General features: G+C 44.9%; 1 protein-coding gene across 9 annotated transcripts in view; it reads right to left on the bottom strand.

Moving 5' to 3' along the window:
• The window catches only part of LOC132870994 (gastrula zinc finger protein XlCGF26.1-like), a 110,981-nt gene that overhangs the window by 64,751 nt on the left and 22,596 nt on the right, over positions 1-23,634 (bottom strand). For 2 of the 9 annotated variants that reach the window (XM_060905097.1, XM_060905096.1), the window contains exon 2: positions 2,584-2,645. The exons of 5 other annotated variants lie outside the window; for them this stretch is intronic. In XM_060905097.1, the coding sequence (XP_060761080.1) occupies positions 2,584-2,595 (12 nt within the window). In that variant the 5' untranslated portion in view covers positions 2,596-2,645. Of the gene's footprint in view, positions 1-2,320; positions 2,433-2,583; positions 2,646-23,634 lie in introns of those variants that run through there. 2 more of the 9 variants (XM_060905103.1, XM_060905100.1) reach the window with 2 other exon arrangements.

Genomic DNA, 23,634 nt, shown 5'->3' on the forward strand with positions numbered 1-23,634 from the left:
GAGAGACAGAATGGGGGAAAGAATCCAGGAAATCACATTGTAGGATTTTTAATGAATTAATTGGTAAATTCCTCGGTAAAATAAGTATTTGGTCACCTACAAACAAGCAAGATTTCTGGCTCTCACAGACCTGTAACAACTTCTTTAAGAGGCTCCTCTGTCCTCCACTCGTTACCTGTATTAATGGCACCTGTTTGAACTCGTTATCAGTATAAAAGACACCTGTCCACAACCTCAAACAGTCACACTCCAAACTCCACTATGGCCAAGACCAAAGAGCTGTCAAAGGACACCAGAAACAAAATTGTAGACCTGCACCAGGCTGGGAAGACTGAGTCTGCAATAGGTAAGCAGCTTGGTGTGAAGAAATCAACTGTGGGAGCAATTATTAGAAAATGGAAGACATACAAGACCACTGATAATCTCCCTCGATCTGGGGCTCCACGCAAGATCTCACCCCGTGGGATCGGTGAACGGTGAGCAAAAATCCCAGAACCACACGGGGGGACCTAGTGAATGACCTGCAGAGAGCTGGGACCAAAGTAACAAAGGCTACCATCAGTAACACACTACACCGCCAGGGACTCAAATCCTGCAGTGTCAGGTGTGTCCCCCTGCTTAAGCCAGTACATGTCCAGGCCCGTCTGAAGTTTGCTAGAGAGCATTTGGATGATCCAGAAGAGGACTGGGAGAATGTCATATGGTCAGATGAAACCAACTTTTTGGTAAAAACTCAATTTGTCATGTTTGGAGGAGAAAGAATGCTGAGTTGCATCCAAAGAACACCATACCTACTGTGAAGCATGGGGGTGGAAACATCATGCTTTGGGGCTGTTTTTCTGCAAAGGGACCAGGACGACTGATCCGTGTAAAGGAAAGAATGAATGGGGCCATGTATTGTGAGATTTTGAGTGAAAACCTCCTTCCATCAGCAAGGGCATTGAAGATGAAACGTGGCTGGGTCTTTCAGCACAACAATGATCCCAAACACACCGCCCGGGCAACGAAGGAGTGGCTTCGTAAGAAGCATTTCAAGGTCCTGGAGTGGCCTAGCCAGTCTCCAGATCTCAACCCCATAGAAAATCTTTGGAGGGAGTTGAAAGTCCGTGTTGCCCAGCGACAGCCCCAAAACATCACTGCTCAAGAGGAGATCTGCATGGAGGAATGGGCCAAAATACCAGCAACAGTGTGTGAAAACCTTGTGAAGACTTACAGAAAACATTTGACCTCTGTCATTGCCAACAAAGGGTATATAACAAAGTATTGAGATGAACTTTTGTTATTGACCAAATACTTATTTTCCACCATAATTTGCAAATAAATTATTTAAAAATCAGACAATGTGATTTTCTGGATTTTTTTTTTCTCATTCTGTCTCTCATAGTTGAAGTGTACCTATGATGAAAATTACAGGCCTCTCTCATCTTTTTAAGTGGGAGAACTTGCACAATTGGTGACTGACTAAATACTTTTTTACCCCACTGTAGGTCAGAAATCATTGAAGCACTGTTAAAATCCATCCTATAATCATGTATCTAAAACCTCTCAAGGCCCTGAAAATGCACCTGAGAGCATCTATTTTCAAAAAATTTTCTGGGGGGGGGGGGCGGCATGCCCCCGGACCCCCCTAGTTTCGCTTTGCGCCGTTGCCATTCAATTGTCTGTGTTTTATCATGCCAGAACTTAGGGCTTTAATTTTTTTCTGGGGAAAACACTGCAATACATATGAAGTTCTTTATACGAACATATGTAGCCAAAAAAAAAAAGTCTACCCAGTCAGTTCAGCTAATTACAACCACAATTGCAAAAAAGTTGTGACACTGTGCAAAACAAATAAGAACAGAATGTGAAGATTTGCAATTCATGGAAACCCTATATTTCATTGAAAATAGTACAAAGACAACATATCAAATGTTGAAACAGAAATTGTCTTGTTTTTTGAAAAATATATGCTCATTTTTAATTTAATGTCAGCAACACATTTCAGAAAAGTTGGGACGGGGCAACAAAAGACTCAAAAAGTTATGTAATGCGAACAAAACTAATTTGGTTAATTGGCAACAGGCCAGTAAGATGACTGGGTGTTCTTGGGTTTCTGTCACATGACTTTTCTTTGCGATCTCACTTCCGGTAAAACAGCTGGTGGTCAAGCAAACCAAAATGGCTGCCATAGTGCAAAAAACTTGTGATAGCTTATCAGAGTATGCCCGTAATCTAGAAGCCACTGCTTGCTTTAGATATACTCAGAAGATTGCTATGTGCAATGGAATAGACCCCAAAAGTCTGGGAAAGGAGGAGGTCATATGATCTCGAAAACTACCCTTCAGTCGAGTTCCCCGACATCTTGAACTATCTGGTGTTGCAGACATCCTTCTACACCGCAAAACAGATGAAAGCATGGAAGAGTATGGAGGCTTACAACTTTTTTTGTATGTGGCTGTACATACATATACATGCGTGTGTGTGTATATGAAAAAGCTAGTGGTAAGTACATTCAATGAATGGAAAGACATGCTTTTGTGTCTCAAATAGTAAAATGTACATCATTTACATTGCAAATTCTCATAAGTGAACACATCTTACCCCATTTATCATTGGCCCATCATGCAGGTGAAGATGAGGAGGGTAGGTTGTTTAATTTCCTCCTAAATGCAATGGGAAACTGAATGATAAGACAGTACTGCAGTACAGACTCCTGTTTTATCATGTTTTTAGTTTTATAATTCATCTTTGCAAGATTGCTAGTCATTGTTACAGGCAAAACAAAGTGTGCTCTGTGTCCTAAACTCTATATAAAAAGACATATTGCGTACTAGTACAGTACACAAGTCTTACATATTTGATATTGATTTACGCTTCATGTTTTCAGGGCTTGTCTTACTTTTCTGTTGCAGAAATAAAGGTGTTTAAATTTTTGTTTTAAACATGTACTTTTGTTAAAATCACTCAATTATATCCCTAGAAAACATAATCAGTATTGCCTTGAACCATGTACTCGAAAACTTGCCGAAATACCACAAAGTTTTAGGGCAAAAGGAAATTCAAGGTGGGCAAAAATTCTGAGGCAATTTTCCCTGCAGGGCAAAAGGTGTCAAAAGTTAACGTTGAGTCCTGGACTGTTGCCGTCTGATCAGGGCTGTGTCTCCCTGCTTGTATTGCTTGACCTTAGTGCAGCCTTTGACACCACTGATCATTCCATTCTCCTGGACAGATTAGAAAACGTTGTGAGAGTTAAAGGGATAGTTCGGGATTTTTGACATGAATCTGTATGGCATCCCCATCAATAGTGTCGTGCAAACACACTGACTTACCCCTGACAGCATCCTGTGAGTCCAGTTCTTGTCCAGTTTTGGTCCAGACGAAAGTAGTCCGGCAAGTTTGTTGGGGTCACGAAAGTAAAACGTTTTTCGTCTCAAAACAGTATGTGTTCAAAAGAGTGATATATTTGCATCACAAAACCGTTGCCAAATAAAAAGTCAGACCTCGAAATCGCTTGGCACTATTTTCTCTCCCTTCTTATCACTGCGCGCTGCCGCCAGGTGACAGCGAAACGCAGACCCACTAAGCTGGTGGGAGACCAAGGCTGCACTCTATCCACGGCTTACACACGTAATGGCACGGAGGATGTGTATAGTGGCAGCATCTGTCCCCCCAGAGAGGATCTTTTCAAAAGCAGGACAGATTATAACTGAGAGGAGAAATAGAATCAGAATTAACTAGTTAATTGCAGCAATTAAAGGAATAGGTAGGAAAAGGAAGGTGCAAAGACATCGCGCAGCGCCTGAAAATGGGTTTTCAGGCGCTGCGCACCCGTTTTCAGGCGCTGTGCGGTGTCTTTGCGCCTGCAGCGGTGCTTTGCCTGTGCTGTGGCTGAAAATAGTTCCAGATATAAATTGGTCTAGTAAATCCCTTCGTGTTAATTTGCATTGATATGTGTACTCGATGTGAATGTACAAGTCATGAGAAATAATTATAAAAAATCTTGAGTTATTTAATTCACTTTTGCAACGACAATGCTAGCTGGACACGGCGGATTACAGCGACTACGCTAAGCTAAGCTAACCTGGGCGTTTATAGATCAGGACAATGGCTGGGTCGGCTACAAAACGCTTTGGCTCACTCATCCAACTCTAGGGACTGCAGGGACTGACTCAATTTCATCTGGGGTTGGCGTATTCCTTTAAATCAAAAATAAAATCTTGGGAGCCGAAAGAGCCGGCTCCTTATAGTAAGAAGAGCCAAAAGAGCCGGCTCCCAATAAAGAGCCGAAATTCCCATCACTAGTAAACAATGAATGAAACAGCCATGGCTGTCACCTGGCGGCAAGCGCGCAGTGACAAGAAGGGAGAGAAAATAGTGCCAAGCGATTTCGAGGTCTGACTTTTTATTTGGCAACGGTTTTGTGATGCAAATATATCACTCTTTTGAACAAATACTGTTTTGAGATGAAAAACGTTTTACTTTCGTGACCCCAACAAACTTGCCGGACTACTTTCGTCTGGACCAAAACTGGACAAGAACTGGACTCACAGGATGCTGTCAGGGGTAAGTCAGTGTGTTTGCACAACACTATTGATGGGGATGCCATATAGATTCATGTCAAAAATCCCGAACTATCCTTTTAAGGGAACGGCCCTCTCCTGGCTCAGCTCTTATTTAACTGATCATTATCAGTTTGTTGATGTAAATCGTGATTTTTCTGTGCATACTAAGGTCAAGTTTGATGTTCCACAAGATTCTGTCTGAGGCCCACTGCTTTTTTTCCCTTTATACCTGCTACCTATGGGTTAGGTTATTCGTAAGCATATCATCAGCTGCGACTGTTAGTCGATGACACAATTGTATGTTTCTGAAAAGCCAGATGAGACACAATAGCTTAATAAAACTGAGAAATGTGTCAAGGACATTAGACACAGGATGCTTATGAATTTCCTTCTACTTAACTCGGACAAGACAGAAGTACCTGTACTAGGACCACATGCAGCTAGGGGTAGGTTTTCTGATTACAGAGTAACTCTAGATGCCCTTTCTGTTTCTTCACGTGCAGCAGTAAAAGACCTCGGTGTGATCATTGACTCCAGTCTTTTGTTTGAAACTCATACTGATAACATTATAAGGTTAGCTTTCTTTCATCTCAGAAATATTGCCAAGTTAAGAAATATAATGTCACTACATGATGCAGAAAAACTAGTTCATGCTTTCGTTACCTCCAGGTTGGATTATTGTAATGCCTTACTGTCTGGATATTCCAATAAGTGCATAAACAAGCTCCAGTCAGTTAAAAATGCAGCAGAAAGAGTCCTTACTAGAACTAGAAGATATGACCCCATCACCCCTGTCTTATCCACACTGCATTGGCTCCCAATCAAATTTTGTATTGTTTTTAAAATACTACTATTGACCTTTAAAGTGCACATCACGGGTAAATTCAGGAGCAAGATCAATGTCTCATCTCATCTCATTATCTCTAGCCGCTTTATCCTTCTACAGGGTCGCAGGCAAGCTGGAGCCTATCCCAGCTGACTACGGGCGAAAGGCGGGGTACACCCTGGACAAGTCGCCAGGTCATCACAGGGCTGACACATAGACACAGACAACCATTCACACTCACATTCACACCTACGGTCAATTTAGAGTCACCAGTTAACCTAACCTACATGTCTTTGGACTGTGGGGGAAACCGGAGCACCCGGAGGAAACCCACGCGGACACGGAGAGAACATGCAAACTCCACACAGAAAGGTCGCAAGATCAATGTAATTCTCCTATTTTATATTAAACTTTGGTCAAATATCTGTAACATTCTGCATTCTCTGCAATTTGTTTACCTTGCGCAATACCAGAAAAATTCAGTTGAAATCAAGCCATTTGAGGTGAATTGGTCAGCCTCTGAAAAAACTTGGCATTTGGATTTCCTGCCAAACGTTGATTTTCGTGACATCATGTGAGGGACGCCTCCCTCTGAATCCTACGTCAGCGCTGGTTTGTTTATGAGAATACGACCTGGTGGTTTTCTGCAAATTTCTTCGTTATCGTGTAATTATTAAAATGGTTAACAGATGTATCGTAGGAGGGTGTAGCAACACCAATCTTGATGGGATTAGTACTCATCGTTTTCCAAAAGACCGGACAATGAGAGAGAAATGGGAGCGCTTCCTCTACACAGGCTGTGCACCAAGACTGCGCAAAGCTCATGCAGCCTGCTCGCGCTTCCTCAGGTTACATCACGAATCTGGCTCCAGACTCCCTTGGGATTTTTCCACACACGTTTTATTTAATTTTTTTCTGCTGTAGACAATTATCCTTCTGGATAAGTGTGTCAAGGGACATACTTTCATATTAAAAAAAAAAGAATGAAATTGGTCCAGAATATGCACTTTAAAGCACTGAATAGTCTCACACCACAGTACCTGAGCAAACTTCTGGTCCTTTTTGACCCACCATGCCTACTTAGATCAAAAGGTGCAAGCTATCTGCTGGTACCTCATATAGTGAAGGCTACATCAGGAGGCAGAGACTTTTCTTACAAAGCCCCACAGATATGGAACAGCCTTCCAAGTAGCGTTCAGGACTCAGACACAGTGTCAGTGTTTAAGTCTCTGCTGAAAACATCTCTGTTTAGTCAAGCTTTTTGCTAATAGTTTTTTTTTATGAGGTAAAGGAGTAGATCTGGAGGGTCCTCAGGCATAGAGTGTTTTGGTAAACTGGGATGTATGGATGCTGTCACCCCCCACTCTCACACATTCACTCAGGTTTGTTGACGGTGGAGTGGCTGGCTGCTTTACGTCCCAGGGCTCTCTCATGTCTTTGTTACCTTCTGGCTCTCCCTTTTAATTATGCTGCCAGTCTTGCCAGCGTCCCGGCTTGCACTCAGTGCAAAATGTATACTGCTACTCATTAGGTAACACCAGGCATACCCAACAACCTGTTCTCTCTCTTGCTCTCTCCTCAGACACCATTAAGAGGCTGACCTCTCCTGCCAGGATCAGGACACTTTGGTCCAGTAACCATTTCGTCCAATGCCATTTCATCCAATAGTTGAGACATTTTGTCCAAAGCCTTTTTCATACACACTATCGATTATTTTATATGTGGTGAACATGCCCAAAGTTGACACTCACTGATTCCCATCATTTCTGGTTTTGTTTTCATTTTGCAATGGTGGCCCCCAACATGCGCAAGGAAAGAGCTTTTGTCAAATATTTCTTGGATTTTACATGAATACTAAATACGAACCCATCGCTTTGACCACATTTGCCAAGAAAGGCGAGTCTAGGGTGATCTTTACTTGCCATTAGATTTCACAACTCGCATTTGGTGAGTGGCAGGTGGTTAAACTACACGCTGCAAAACTGTGTTTTGCATCGGTCAAATTCCATTGAGAATTCCTCCTTTTTTCAAACAAATACAAGAAATATAAAATAATTGATAGTGTGTATGAAAAAGGCTTTGGACGAAATGTCTTAGCTATTGGATGAAAGGGCATTAGACGAAATGGTCGTTGGACAAAATGGCCTACATTCCTCCTGCCCTTCAGACCTGTCTGATCCATCCTGATGCCCTACATCTGGTTGGAGTCTCATTGCATTGCCCCTGTGGAGGATGGCCCTGTATGGACTGTCAAAAGACACACTTAGCAAAACTGTAAGTGTCCAGAGCCATCTTCTATGATGGGTAAGGACTAAAATCATCATGATAACTTTAAGACTGCAGTTGTTCTGAATAGTTTTACACTCAAGTCTCCATCAGTGAATAGTTGCTAACTTCAACAAAACAGACTTCATGTTAAAACTATAAATTTCCTGGTTACACAGTTGTACTTTGTACACAGCTTGGCAGATGAAAAATAGCAGCGAGGATAGCATCCTGAAAGAAGCATCAAAGTGGTGGGGATACAAATCACTTCTGGTCACAACTGTCAGAATAAAATCAGAACGAAAACAGGATGCAGAGATTTGCGAGTTGGGCCTTTAGCATCGAGTTAAATTAACAGGCTTCGTTACTGCCAGAGCTAATTGCTAGACAGAGTTCTCTCTCTCCAGGGATCAGAGGCTTGGAGCTCAATAGACCACTACCACTGACGTCACCACTACCGGAAGTAATAGCACTCTTTGCCAAGTACAACAAACTCATGGTTGGGGGTGGAATAACGGCAGCGGTAAGGGAACCCACGGGAATAAAGTGTAGTGACAAACGACTTAAACAAATCTGAGGTGTTTTATTTATGATTTATTGACAACAGTTGACTTGAAAGAAACCTATGTGAGTTTTTTTTTGGGGGGGGGCGGGGGGAACGACAGTGGCTGGTCTGTAGACATGGCAGATTATTTCAAAACCCTGAAGCCTGCTGAAAGGAAGCAATATGTAGAGAAACTGACTGATAGATGGTTTTGACCCTTACAGTGATGCTGGGGCTGAGTGGGAGCAAGATGTTGACATCCTGCCAGCTGTGACCTATCCAGACATAGTAAATTACAGTTGTGCTCATAAGTTTACATACCCTGGCAGAATTTTTGCTTTCTTGGCCTTTTTTCAGAGAATATGAATGATAACACAAACTTTTTTCCCCACTCATGGTTAGTGGTTGGGTGAAGCCATTTATCGATAAACTGTGTTTTCTATTTTTAAATCATAATGACAACAAAAAACATCCAAATGACCCTGATCAAAAGTTTACATACCCCAGTTCTTAATACCGTGTATTGTTTCCTCTAACATCAATGACAGCCTGAAGTCTTTTGTGGTAGTTGTGGATGAGGCTCTTTATTTTCTCAGATGGTAAAGCTGCCCATTCTTCTTGGCAAAAAGCCTCCAGTTCCTGTAAATTTCTGGCCTGTCTTGCATGAACTGCGTGCTTGAGATCTCCCCAGAGTGGCTCAATGATATTGAGGTCAGGAGACTGAGATGGCCACTCCAGAACCTTCACTTTGTTCTGCTGTAGCCAATGACAGGTCAACTTGGCCTTGTGTTTTGGATCGTTGTCATGTTGGAACGTCCAAATACGTCCCATGCGCAGCTTCCGGGCTAATGAGCGCAAATTTGCCTCCAGTATTTGCTGATAACGTGCTGCATTCATCTTTCCTTCAACTTTGACCAAGTTTCCTGTGCCTTTGTAGCTCACACATCCCCAAAACATCAGCGATCCACCTCCGTGCTTTACAGTAGGAATGGTGTTCCTTTCATCATAGGCCTTGTTGACACCTCTCCAAATGTAACGTTTATGGTTGTGGCCAAAAAGTTCAATTTTGGTCTCATCACTCCAAATTACCTTGTTCCAGAAGTTTTGAGGCTTGTCTCTGTGCTGTTTGGCGTAAATTTTTGTTGGTCGACCTGACCGTGGTTTGGTTTTAACAGAGCCCCTGATTTTCTATTTGTTAATCACAGTTTGAACACTGCGGACTGGCATTATCAATTCCGTGGATATCTTTTTGTATCCCTTTCCTGTTTTATACAGTTCAACTACCTTTCCCCGTAGATCCGCTGACAATTCCTTTGCTTTCCCCATGACTCAGAATCCAGAAACGTCAGTGGCTGGATGAAAGATGCAAGAGTCTGTCTGGATCCCAGAAACTCACTCAGCCTTTATGCACACACACTGATTACGAGCAAACAGATCACAGGTGAGGATGTTATCTTTAGTAGCCATTCAAACCCATTTGTGTCAACTTCTGTGCATGTTATCAGGCCAAAATCACCAGGGTATGTGAACTTTTGATCAGGGTCATTTGGGTAGTTTCTGTTATTATGATTTAAAAAGAGAAAACACAGTCGTTTGACAATAAATGGTTTCACCCAACCACTAAGCACGAGTGGAAAAGATGTTTTTGTGTCATCATTCATATTCTCTGAAAAATGGTCAAAGAATCATAGATTCTGCCAGGGTATGTAAACTTATGAGCACAACTGTATCTGGCACTCTCGCCAAGTGCCTACACCATGGACAGTCTAAAAGCCTACAAAAGCCTGAATGCTTATAATCAGTTTGTGTGTGTTTGGGTCCGTCGTCTGTTTGTCATGATGAAGAATGAAAATCATGTTGTGAAATGCAAGATAATTTTCTGTTTTATTCAGAATATCAGTAAAAAGTAAAATCAAGTTTATTTTTATAGCACTTTTAACAATAGCCATTGTCACAAAGCAGCTTTACAGAATTTTAATGACTTCAAACATGAGCTAATTTTGTCCCTAACCTATCCCCAATGAGCAAGCCTGTGATGACAGCGGCAAGGAAAAACTCCCTCAGACGACATGAGAGAGAAACCTCGAGAGGAACCAGATTCAAAAGGGAACCCATCCTCATTTGGGTGATAACAGACAACGTGATAAAATTTTTAACAGGAAGTCTGTTCAACTCTTCACTGATGGAAACTTGAGTGCAAAACTGTTCATGACAACTGCAGTCCTCAAGTTAGCAAGTCAACTGTAGTCCTCAGCCATAAAAGCATTACTATAAGTGTCCAGAGCATTTTCCAAGTGTGACTTTCAACTGTCCATATGGGGCCGTCCTCCACAGGAGCGATGTGATGAGACTCCAGCCAGACACAGGGCATCAGGATGGATCAGGCAGGGCCGAGGAGTCAGCAGCTCAATCTCAGGATTGACATGTAACTCAGAGGGACAGACGGGGGGGAAGAGAGAGAAAACACAAGTTGTTAGGTATGCCCAATGTCACCTCATGAGTCAGAACAGTACACATTTTGCACTGAGCGCAAGCAGGGACTCCAGCAAAACTAACTATGACAGCATAACTAAAAGGGGAGTGCCAGAAGGTAACAGAGGCATGAGGGCACCCCGGGACATAAAGCAGCCAGCCACTACACTGTCAACAAACTTGAGTGAGCAAGTGAGTGGGGGACTGACAGCATCCATGCATCCCAGTTTACCAAACAAACACCATGTCTGAGGACCCTCCAGATCTACTCCTTTACCTAATAACACTATTAACAAAAGGCATGTTTTCAGCCTAGATTTAAATGCTGAGACTGTGTCTGATTCCCAAACACGACTTGGAAAGCTGTTCCATAATTGTGGGGCTTTGTAAGAAAAGGCTCCGCCCCCGATGTCGCTTTCACTATACGAGGTACCAGCAGATAGCCTACACCTTTTGATCTAAGTAGATGTTGCAGGTCATAAAGGACCAGAAGTTCGCTCAGGTACTGTGGTGCGAGACCATTCAGTGTTTTAAAGGTCAATAGTCGTATTTTATAAATAATACAAAATATGATTGGGAGCCAATGCAGTGTGGATAAGACAGGGGTGATGTGGTCATATTTTCTAGCTCTAGTAAGGACTCTTGCTGCTGCATTTTGAACGAACTGGAGCTTGTTTATGCACTTATTGGAACATCCAGACAGTAAGGCATTACAAGCATTAACTAGTTTTTCTGTGTCGTGTAGTGACATTAAATTTCTCTTAGCAATATTTCTGAGATGAAAGAAAGCTATCCGGGTAATGTTATCAATATGAGTTTCAAATGAAAGACTGGCATCAATAATCACCCCGAGGTCTTTTACTGCTGCACGTGAAGAAACAAAGGCCATCCAGAGTTACTGTGTGATCAGAAAACCTACTTCTCGCTGCAGACCCCATCCCGCTGGAAATGCACAATTGTGGTATGTTGTGCATTTCCAGCGGGATGGGCTCTGCATTCGGCACTCAACTTTGACGGACTCTCCCCTGAAGATGGCATCTGGAGAAGAACAACTTCAGGTAAGGTACTGGCTTTGCGTTTACTCTTCTACACACTCTGTCCATGCACTTGCAGAGATAGGGACACTTCATTTTGTTTGTAGGAACCCTCTACTCACTTCCACAGAACTGTCATGTTGTTTTGAGCTTTGCAATGGTTTTAAAACTAGCGTTTTGTATCGGCAAAAAGGCATGCCCCTCGCACTGCCGAGTTAGTGCTTTCCGGTTGAAATCGCAAAAAACAAACTGTCTCAAAACACATCCAATTGACGTGATTGTAGTAGCAACTCAACGTATGCACTCTCAATAACGCGAAAATAGACCTAGAAAGCATATCACTCCGGATTATTCCTTTAACCCATTGACGCCTGAAACGCCTGCAAAAAAACGTCTGCAATTGCCTAAGCCAGTTTTTAGAAAAGGTCCCCATCTGCCTGAGGGTTTTCTGAAATAAAAATAATTACTTGAAAACGCCTATGAAAAATTCAATATCTCAGCCTCTGAAGCACATAAAGACATGAAATAAGTTGCATTTAAAAGATAAAATTCTCTGCTTTTATTGGATCATGCTCATTCAGCATTAACACTAACACATTTTTATAAAAAAAACAAATCTCAGAGTCAGATGAGTAAAAATAAGTATTATATGATTAATTCATATAAAGAACGACATATCAACACAGATCAATTGATCTAAAAACATGTCAACACATAGATTAATTCATCTAACATGGAACAAGGCACTTTGTTATGGGAGAAAGGTGGGAAAGGAGTGAGGAGAGGTGGTGAAAGCCCTGAGGAGGAACTGGAGGAAATGACCGGGGGAAACGACCGGAGGAACAAATTTCCAAAGACTGACACTGACCTCACACACACCCATCTTACACACACACACACACACACACACACACACACTACTGTCACAGAACGTGGTACATGAAGCACTCGCGGTGCAGGGGAATATTGCACTGCCTGCATCCCATCAGTGTCGACCCAGGGCACACATTGGTGCCAGTGTGCTTTTTGGCACAATCCCTGCAGGTCTTTCTCTTGTTGTTGATCTGGGCCAGATCATGCCCAGCTGAAGCTCCAGATATGCTGGTGGGGAGCATCTGGTGGGGAGCACTTCTCTTGGTTACTGGGACGCACAGCTCCATTGTTAAGTCCTCCAACCAGGCTTTGTAGCCACTCTTCCTGTACTTCCATTCATCTCCACTAGCAGATCTGGTAGCCACAAATGCATTGTAGCACACCACAGACAAAAAATAAAAAAACAGCCTCCTCCACCACTTCGAAGACCTGTGATCGATTTGGTAGTACCCCACCATCTGGTCGAGCAGGTCTACACCCTTCATATGTTGCTGGTAGTCAGCAAGGCAGGCTTGCACCTCGACCTCCACCTGACGCTGATCCTCGACCTTCCTTTTCACTGACCCCAAAGCCATGGGGTCATGGTGGTTGGACAGGACCATCACTGCCTTGGTGTCCTGCCACACGCACAAGGTCAGCTCATCCTGTTGAGCCACCCGATACTGATGTCTGGCCATGCCAGCCTGCTTGCTGAGCTCCTTGGTCTTCAGTAGGCCCCTTCTGTTTGCACGCACCGTCCCACAAGCCTGAATTCCCCTTGCCTTCAGGTAAACCAGCAAGGGCATGCTTGTGTAGAAGTTATCCATGTAAACAGACAGGTGTGATCCGTAGTATGGGCTGGCCAGGTTGGTGACGATGCGGTGCGCCAGGTTGATCTCCGCCTTGCCCTCTGTGGCCCCCGTATACACCTGAAAGCTGGTGACGTAGCCAGTTGTACTTTCTGCCATCACCCATACCTTCACTCCCCATTTTACTGGCTTCATGGGGAGGTACTGCCGGAACGCCAGCCGCCCTTTGTACTTGACCATGGACTCGTCCACGGTCACGATACCATTAACTTGATAAAGGGCCTGGTATTGGTTCAGGAGGAGGTCCAAGAAGCACCGCAGTTTCCATAGCCTGTCCGATTTGTCCACTGCAGGGTCAGTGTTGTCTTGGAGATGTAGATATCTAAACATGACTCAAGATTCAAAATTCAAAAAGTTTTTGCTGGCTGGATTTCTTTATGATGTTTGGTGTCCATGTAAACTTATGACATGCACGTGTTGGCCATTATTGTTTTTATTTTTGTGTATTGTGCTATGCATATGAATTTATTTATCTATTCCATATGTATTGTTATTTAAGTTATTTATTTATAATTGTATTACTATTTATCAATGTTGGACATTTGGGACATTTAGGTATTTGGGACATGTAGTTTTGCTTTATGATTCAGGATAAAGTTACTGCCCAATACTGCTATTTATTATACTACTATTACTATTGCTATATACTGTTACTATACTATAACTAAAGCATAATCACTATTATTATTATTATTAGTAGTAGTAGTAGTAGGCCTAGTAGAAGGCTCTAACACCACTTCGGGTACATTACTGGCCATGATGGAGACGTCATTGCAAAATAATAATAATAATAATAATAATAATAATAATAATAAATAAAAAAAACCCTGCATCGTATGTCTTGCATTATGCAATTATACTGTATACTGCAGTAACACTAGTTAAAAAAATCCTAGTTTTCATAGTTTTCATACTGCAGTAATTCGCCGAGGTTTTTTTTTCATAAGGGTAACGCCACGCAATAAGACACAGAAGCCGTCAGAAGAGAGCGCAAGAATAAATAATTACCTCCAGATCATGTCGAAGCGATCTCATGTCATCACTCGGGGGACATTTGTCTGATACAGCCACTTGCTCTGTCTCCAGTAATCCCGGCGAGTTGGTAGTTTTATTATCCCAAAAGTTATGCAGAGACCGATGAACGATTTCATTTCTTGTTTTGAGACGGCGCTCACCTTTAAGTTTGATGGTGTGTGGCTGTGCATCTGATCAGCATATACATTTGTCTGTGTCACCAATATATCCCAAACTTCCTCAGTGAAAATATTCAAAAATACATCTAAAGGGCTTGCATCTTCAGATATCGGCACCTTCAGCCCAGGTGTCCGAGTGAACTTTTGTTGACGTGGGGGGTGAAATCCATCTGACTGCCAGTCCACTTGGAAGCCTTGGAATTCCTCCTCCTCATCATCCTCTCGAAACAAATCCCACTCCTGCTCTCTATCTAAGGGGTCTTCTGGCACATCTCCCTCTATCTCTTCCTCGATTAAAATCTGTTCACCCCCCTCTAACTCCACATCACTTCCATCGCTGTCACAGCATGTCTCCGCAGTAACCGCAGCCATTTTCGCCGGTGTCAAATAGCTAAACAAACGCACGTGTGCAGAACAGCGAGTATGGCTGATTGATTGACGTTATTGTCGACAAATCACACAACAAATTTTTGGTCACATGGTATTAAAAAATCGAAAACACCCACCACATGTGTATTTGAACCAATGATTGTGCATTACATGGCGCATGCGTCTTGAAAATAATGACAAATCAACAATGCTGCGTTATGCAGCAACCGGAATTTGGGGCAATGTTGCGTTATGCAACAACCGGCGCTAGGGGCAATGTTGCGCGACGCAGCATCCGGCGTCAATGGGTTAATAAGCATCCAGTGTCTGTCCTTTACACATTTCTCAATTCTATTAAGCTGGTGTCTCTCATCAGGTTTTGCAGAGACATACAACTGTGCGTCATCAGCATAACCGTGGAAACTAATACCATGCTTACGAATAATATCACCCAGAGGTAACACACATATCATATATTATATACACACACACACTTAAATTTTTTAATTAATTTATTAATTTTTAAAAAGAGTGGGCCTGAGACAGACCCTTGTTGAACATCAAACTTTACCTCAGTATGTCTAGAAAAATCACTATTTGCATCAACATACTGACAGCGATCAGTTAAATAAGAGCTGAGCCAGGAGAGGGCCATTCCCTTTACTCCCACAACATTTTCTAGTCTATCCAGAAAAATGGAATGATCAATGGTATCAAACGCTGCACGAAGGTCAAGCAACACAAGCAGCGAGACACAGCCCTGATCAGACGCCAACAGTAGGTCGTTTACTACTTTAACCAGAGCTGTCTCTGTGCTATGATGAGGTCTAAATCCTGACTGATACATTTCATGGATGTTATTCCTGTGTAAATATGAGCATAACTGCTGTGCCACAGCTTTTTCAAGGATCTCGGAGATAAAGGGGAGGTTTGATATTGGCGGATAATTGGACAGCTGACAGGAATCAAGGTTAGGTTTTTTTAATCAGGGGTTTGATAACTGCTAGTTTAAAGGATTTGGGTACATAGCCAATCCTCAGAGAAGAATTTATTATTTTTGTTAGGGTTTTGCTGGGATTCGAACCTGGTTCGTTGGTGTGATGATCCAGCAAACCCCCACTAGGCCACCAGGGGAATGACTCAAATGCAGAGGCGTGAGGCGGAAGTAGAAAAAGTAACAAAAGGTTTATTTATACTATGTACACTATATACAATCCAGGGCAAAACAAAAAAAACAAAAACAAAGAGTATAATTCAAAAAGAAAAAGGCAAAAATGCAAAAGCTCAGAAGATCCACAAAACACAGTACAAAGGAAACTGGAGATAAACATAACAGCACAAAGACTCCGTGACAAGAGGACTGAACTCAGGGGTATAAATACACAAACTAATTAAGGACACAGGTGAAGATAATCAGGACAAACAGGCAATTAACAAAAAACACAAAACACAGGAACAGTGGCGGCCTCTAGAGGCCAAAATAAACATGACACGAAAAAGAAATAACAGCGGCCTCTAGAGGCCAAAACAGTCCTAGTCCTAACAGGACCCCCTCCTCTAGGAGCGTCTCCTGACGTTCCCAGGGCGATCCGGATGGGCCGAATGGAAGTCCCGACACAGTTCTTTATCTAGGACATCCCGAGCAGGAACCCAGCAGCGCTCCTCAGGACCATAGCCCTCCCAGTCCACCAGATATTGCAAGCCGCCGCGGACCCGGCGGGAGTCAAGCAGGCGATTCACAGTGAACACAGTCTGCCCCTGGAAGATGCGGGGGGGTTGGGGGTTCCTAGGAGCAGGGGCATACGTAGACGTCAGTACGGGCCGCAACAGGGAAACATGGAAAGTGGGGTTGATCCTCAGAGTCCGGGGCAACTGGAGCCGGTAGGAGACAGGGTTCACCCTGCGCACCACCTTGAAGGGGCCAATGTAGCGAGGAGCAAGCTTGCGGTTCTCCACCCGCAGCGGAAGGTCCTTAGTGGACAGCCAAACCCGCTGCCCAGGGCGGAAAGTGTGTGCAGGTCTTCTGTGGCGGTTGGCCTGAGTCTGGTTGGTTCTGGAGGTCTGTATGAGGGTCTTCCTGACCTTGCTCCAGGTCTTGCGACACCGTCTCACATATTGGTTGACCGAGGGCACCCCCGCGTCCTCCTCCTGGTCCGGGAACAGAGGTGGCTGGAACCCGAATTGGCACTGGAATGGCGACAGCTTGGTGGCCGATGACTGCAGGGTGTTGTGGGCGTACTCTGCCCATGGCAGCCAGGTGCTCCATGATGTCGGGTTATCCATAGCCAGGCCTCGCAGGGTGGTTTCCAGGTCCTGGTTGAGCCTCTCCGTCTGACCAGTGGACTGTGGGTGAAACCCAGAGGAGAGGCTGGCAGTGGCTCCGATGACCTTGCAGAACCCGTGCCACACTCGGGAGGAGAACTGGGGCCCTCGGTCTGAGACGATGTCCTGTGGAAGACCAAAGACTCGGAAGACATGATTAAATATAAGTTTCGCTGTTTCAAGAGCAGAGGGGAGTTTGCACAGAGATATGAAGCGGCAGGCCTTGGAGAATCTGTCAACAATGACCAAAATGACCATGTTACCTTGTGACTCAGGGAGACCCGTGATGAAGTCGACTGCCACGTGGGACCAGGGACGCCGGGGAATGGTCAGAGGATGCAGGAGACCCTGGGGACGCTGTCGTGGGTTCTTGGTTCTGGTGCAAACCTCACAGGACAGGACAAATGACCTTACTTCCTGCTCCATGTTAGGCCACCAGAAGCGTCTTTTCAGGAAGTCCAGGGTCCTCCGAGCTCCCGGGTGGGCGGTGAGAGGGGAAGAGTGACCCCACTGGAGAACCTTGGCCCGGGCTTGATGTGGGACGTACAAGAGGCCCGGTGGCCCCGTCCCAGGACCGGGGTCCTGGCGTTGGGCTCGTCGAACAGCCTCCTCAATACCCCAGCGGACAGGGGCCACAATCCGGGACACCGGGATAATAGGCCCGACTTCATTCTCCCTGTTAGTGGCAGAGAACAGCCTGGACAGTGCGTCAGGTTTGGTGTTCTTGGAGCCGGGACGGTACGAGAGGGTGAAGTCAAACCGACTGAAAAACAGGGCCCACCTAGCCTGTCGAGGGTTCAGTCTCTTGGCTTGCTGGAGGTACTCCAGGTTCTTGTGGTCAGTCCAAACCAGGAATGGATGTTGCGCTCCCTCCAGCCAGTGCCTCCACTCCTCAAGGGCCAGTTTGACCGCTAACAGTTCTCGATCCCCCACATCGTACCGGGACTCCGCAGGACTCAGGCGGTGGGAGAAGCAAGCGCAGGGGTGCAGCTTTCCTTCCGAACGTTGAGAGAGTACCGCGCCGACACCACTGTCCGAGGCGTCCACCTCCACGATGAATGGTTGGGAGGTGTCCGGGAGGACCAGAATGGGTGCCGTGCAGAAGCGGGCCTTGAGGTCTTTGAACGCCTTTTCTGCCTGAGGAGACCAGCCATAAGATCCACCTGTCCCTTTGGTGAGGTCTGACATGGGTGCTGCCACAGAACTGAAGTTCCTGATGAACTTGCGGTAGAAGTTAGCGAATCCTAAGAACCGCTGAACCTCCTTAACGGACTTGGGAGTAGGCCAGTCCCGGACGGCCAGGGTCTTGGCAGGGTCCATTTGGAGTTGGCCTGTCCATACAATAAATCCCAGAAAGGAGACCTCGGGAACATGAAATTCGCATTTCTGGGCCTTGGCGCACAGATTGTTCTGTAGCAGCCTCTGGAGAACCTGGCGGACATGGTGGCGGTGCTCCTGCATGGTCTTGGAAAAGATAAGGATGTCATCGAGGTAGACAAAGACGTACAGGTTAATCATGTCCCTTAAGACGTCGTTGATTAGGGCCTGAAAAACAGCTGGTGCGTTGGTGAGTCCGAAGGGCATCACCTGGTATTCGTAGTGCCCAGACGGGGTGTTAAAGGCAGTCTTCCACTCATCTCCCTGTCGGATACGGATGAGGTGGTATGCGTTCCGTAGGTCCAACTTGGTGAAGACGGTGGCGCCTTGGAGCAGGTCGAAAGCAGTGGACATCAGCGGAAGGGGATATCGGTTGCGCACAGTGATCTTGTTCAGGCCCCTGTAGTCAATACATGGTCGAAGCCCCCCATCCTTCTTGCCGACAAAGAAGAAGCCGGCACCAGCAGGTGAGGTGGAGGGTCGAATGAACCCAGAGACCAGGGCGTCTTTGAGGTATTCCTCCATAGCCTTGCGTTCTGGCTGAGAGAGGGAAAACAGTCTGCCACGAGGAGGGGTAGTCCCAGGAAGCAAGTCGATGGCACAGTCGTAGGCCCGGTGCGGAGGAAGAACGGCGGCCCTGCTCTTGCTGAAAACTTCCTTGAGATCCCAGTACTCTGTGGGAACTTGAGATAACTCGGTGAGATCAGGGGGCTCGGCAGGAGACACAGGAGAGCTAGAGAGCAGACAAGAGGCATGGCATGCAGGGCCCCATTCCACAACCTGGCTTGTTACCCAGTCTATGCGAGGGTTGTGGCGAATAAGCCAAGGAAGGCCTAGAATAACTGGGAACTCAGGTGAAGGAATCAGGTGCAGGGATATTTCTTCCGTGTGACCTTGAGACTGGAGGAAGACTGGAGAAGTAACTTGGGTGACTCTTCCATCACCTAACGCTTGGCCATCGAGGGCAGACACAGACAGAGGGACTTTAAGAGGTGCAGTAGGTATATTGATGCTTTGGGCGAAGTGAATATCCATAAAGTTCCCAGCCGCCCCTGAGTCTATCAAAGCTTGACAAGAGTGGACAGACTCACCCCAGGAGATGGAGACCGGGATGTAGATTCCTTGACCAGGGAGTCCGGGAGAGAGGGTAGGCCCCGTCACAACCCTCCCTCGGCTGGACAGGGCGGTCCTTTTCCCAAGAGTTCGGGACATGATGCTCGGAAGTGACCAGGCTTGCCACAGTAGATGCAGCACTTGTCCCTCCTTCTGCGCTCCCTCTCAGATGCGGAGAGGCGAGTACGACCCACTTGCATGGGTTCTGGACAGTCACTGAAGGAGGTAGATGGTCTCCAGGTAGAGGTAGGGAGGCTGGGGGGGCTCAAGGCTTGGTGGCGTTCTCTCATCCTGTTGTCCAGACGAATAGCATGTGAGATGAGGGTTTCGAGGTCACTTGGGCATCCAATAGAGGCCAGACCGTCCTTGATGGGGTCAGACAGACCATGGTGGAAGGCTGACACCAGGGCAGTCTCGTTCCATCCACTTACTGCTGCGAGTGTTCGGAACGAGATGGCGTAATCTGCGACGCTTCCTCCTTGCCGGATGGACATGAGCTTTCGGGCTGCGTCGGTACTGATGTCTGCCTGATCGAAGACCCGAAGCATCTCTTCAGAAAACAGCTGGAAATCAAAGCACTCAGGTCCCTGTCTTTGCCAGATAGCAGTAGCCCAGGCTCACGCCTTACCAGCTAATAAGGTGATCACAAAGGCAATCTTGCGGCGATCCGTAGTGTAGGTGGTAGGCTGAAGCTCAAAGGTGAGTTGACACTGGGTAAGGAACTCTTGGCACTCACTGTGCTTGCCGTCATACCTCTGTGGTGCAGGAAGGCTGGGTTCACGAGGTGAAGAAGGCAGCATGGCAGGAGGCACTGGAGCAGGAGTGGGAGCTGGATCAGGAGCAGGAACTGGATCAGGAGATGCAGGCAGAGATGTCAGCTGTGCCAGGGTTTTCCCAATTTGCTGAAGCAGTTCCTCGTGGCGAGCAAGGGCCTCACGTTGGCTGGTGAGCGTACGTCCATGAGCGTCCATGGTCGCTCCGAAGCGTGTCAAAGCTGCCATAATTCCCTGAAGGTTGGCCGGGTAGACAGCTGAAGCAGCCTCTGCTGAGTCGGTCATGACGGAGTCTTTCTGTTAGGGTTTTGCTGGGATTCGAACCTGGTTCGTTGGTGTGATGATCCAGCAAACCCCCACTAGGCCACCAGGGGAATGACTCAAATGCAGAGGCGTGAGGCGGAAGTAGAAAAAGTAACAAAAGGTTTATTTATACTATGTACACTATATACAATCCAGGGCAAAACAAAAAAAACAAAAACAAAGAGTATAATTCAAAAAGAAAAAGGCAAAAATGCAAAAGCTCAGAAGATCCACAAAACACAGTACAAAGGAAACTGGAGATAAACATAACAGCACAAAGACTCCGTGACAAGAGGACTGAACTCAGGGGTATAAATACACAAACTAATTAAGGACACAGGTGAAGATAATCAGGACAAACAGGCAATTAACAAAAAACACAAAACACAGGAACAGTGGCGGCCTCTAGAGGCCAAAATAAACATGACACGAAAAAGAAATAACAGCGGCCTCTAGAGGCCAAAACAGTCCTAGTCCTAACAATTTTTAGAAGCGGTTCAATTACTTCAGGTATTACCTGTTTGAATAGTTGTGTAGGCAAGGGATCTAGGACACAAGTTGAGGATTTTGATGAGATTAATGAAAGTAGTTTGATTTCTCAAAGGGGAGTAAAACATTCTAATTGCTGATCTGATAGTTATATTGTTAACTACAGGGTTATTTAAATTGTCTGACCTTAAATTAGTAGATTGAATTTTTTGTTGGATATTTTCAATTTTGTCATTAAAAAAAATTCATGAAGTCATTGCTACTATGTACTGCAGGTGTGCATGTGTCTACAGTGGTCTTACTCCTGGTTAATTTTGCTACAGTATTAAATAGGAATCTAGGATTATCATCATCTTCTATTAGGGAGGAGAGATATGTTGATCTAGCAGCACTAAGAGCTTTTCTATGCTATTTCACGCTTCCTCTTTTTCACTTTGAAGCTCATCCTGCACACGACCACTTGATGTTGTCTAGCTACACTCTTCCCTGCCATCACTTTACAGTCTCCAATCTCCTTCAGGTTACCCCTTCTGCAGAGTATGTAGTCCACCTGTGTAGATCTTCCTCCACTCTTAAACGTCACCCTGTGCTGCTCTTTCTTCTCGAAGTATGTATTGACTATTGCCAAATTCATCCTCTTTGAAAAATCAACCACCATTTGCCCTTCCATATTTCTCTCTCTTACACCATATCTGTCCATCATGTCCTCATCTCCTCGTTTTCCCTCGCCAACATGTCCGTTGAAATCTGCTCCTATCAGCATGCGCTCCTCCTGTGGTATACTTTCTACCACTTCATCCATCTTTTCCCAGAAAGACTCTCTCTTCATTCTCACATCCAACCTGTGGGGCGTACGTGCACACAACATTGATTACCACTCCTTGAATCTCCAACTTCATGCCTATCACTCTGACACCCTCTTCACATCAATCACACTGTTGACCAACTCTCCCCTCAAAACAATACCAACACCATTTCTCTTTCCATCCACTCCATAATAAGACAACTTGCATCCATCTCCAATGTTCTTGGCCTTGCTTCCCTTCCACCTCATCTCCTGTACACACAAAATGTCCAACTTCCTTCTTTCTATCATACCCACTAACTCTCTCGCTCTGCCAGTCAATGTTCCCACATTCAGTGTTCCTACCCTCAATTCTAAGCTCCTTCCCTTCCATCTTTCACGCTCTCTCCTAACACGCCTCCCCCCTCTTTTTCTCCTTCTCTGTTTTGGCGCAACAGTAGCACACTTTCCACCGGCATCCTGCTGACCAACAGTACCAGAGGCGGTCATTGTTAACCCGGACCCCGACCGATCCGGTGTGGTATTTCTCTTTTCATTCCTTAGATATCAACCAAAAGATGAGTAAAAACGCACGAGCAGCTGATTTGTATGCAGTACACATGAGTACGATTTCCGCAAACGTACTCAGGGCAAATTTATGTACTTTTTGCGGTATAAATATTTGACATTAGAAGATTGGTCAAACTTTTCATGATGTATTTGAAGATAAATAGCATAGCCTGGATTTAAAACGCTGCTTGTGCATTCTAAATGTAGAACTTGCTTAAGTTTAGTACTGTACTTTATATCTTTGGTGGGTGTGTGTGTGTGTGTGTGTGTGTGTGTGTGTGTGTGTGTGTGTGAGAAGCAACAACATTAGAATATAATAGAACAGAATAGAATGCCTTTACTGTCACTATACACATGAACAATGAGATTAAAGCATCTCCAATAACAGTGCAAAACACAGGGATGAGAATGAAAAATATTTAAAAAGTCTGAAAAAAGCCAGAGGTTTGGGGGCCGCAAGCACCCAGCGGGGCCCGGGGCAGAGCCTCGGTGGGGGCCCAGGGGGCGGGAGGTAATGATTTTTGGCTATTTTTTTTTTTTACCCCAAAACCATTAATTTTATCAGCAAAAAGTTGCAATTTATTTGGAAATAAATTCCCCTTCTTGGTGAACTACCAGGTGAAAATGATTAATATGGGACAAGAGACTTGTTTTTAATCAATTCACATTTGATGATTTAAAAAAAAAAATCAATGCACCTTTTAATATAAACGAGCTCTACAGTATTATATTTCTGCATTTTAGCTATTCATGTCTTTGAATACTCTAATCCTTTATAATGAAGTGCAAACCAGAAAAAAGTTCTGTCATATAATTCTCTTGAGCTTTCTTCTGATGTTATCATGGTAGCAGGAGGTCCTGCATATTAAGCATATTATTCAACGTCACTCATCACTTCCCTTTCAACTGTTGTGTGTACTAACGAGGATTTATCT

The sequence above is a fragment of the Neoarius graeffei genome, chromosome 22 (genome assembly GCF_027579695.1).
Source record: "Neoarius graeffei isolate fNeoGra1 chromosome 22, fNeoGra1.pri, whole genome shotgun sequence".
Taxonomy (NCBI): domain Eukaryota; kingdom Metazoa; phylum Chordata; class Actinopteri; order Siluriformes; family Ariidae; genus Neoarius; species Neoarius graeffei.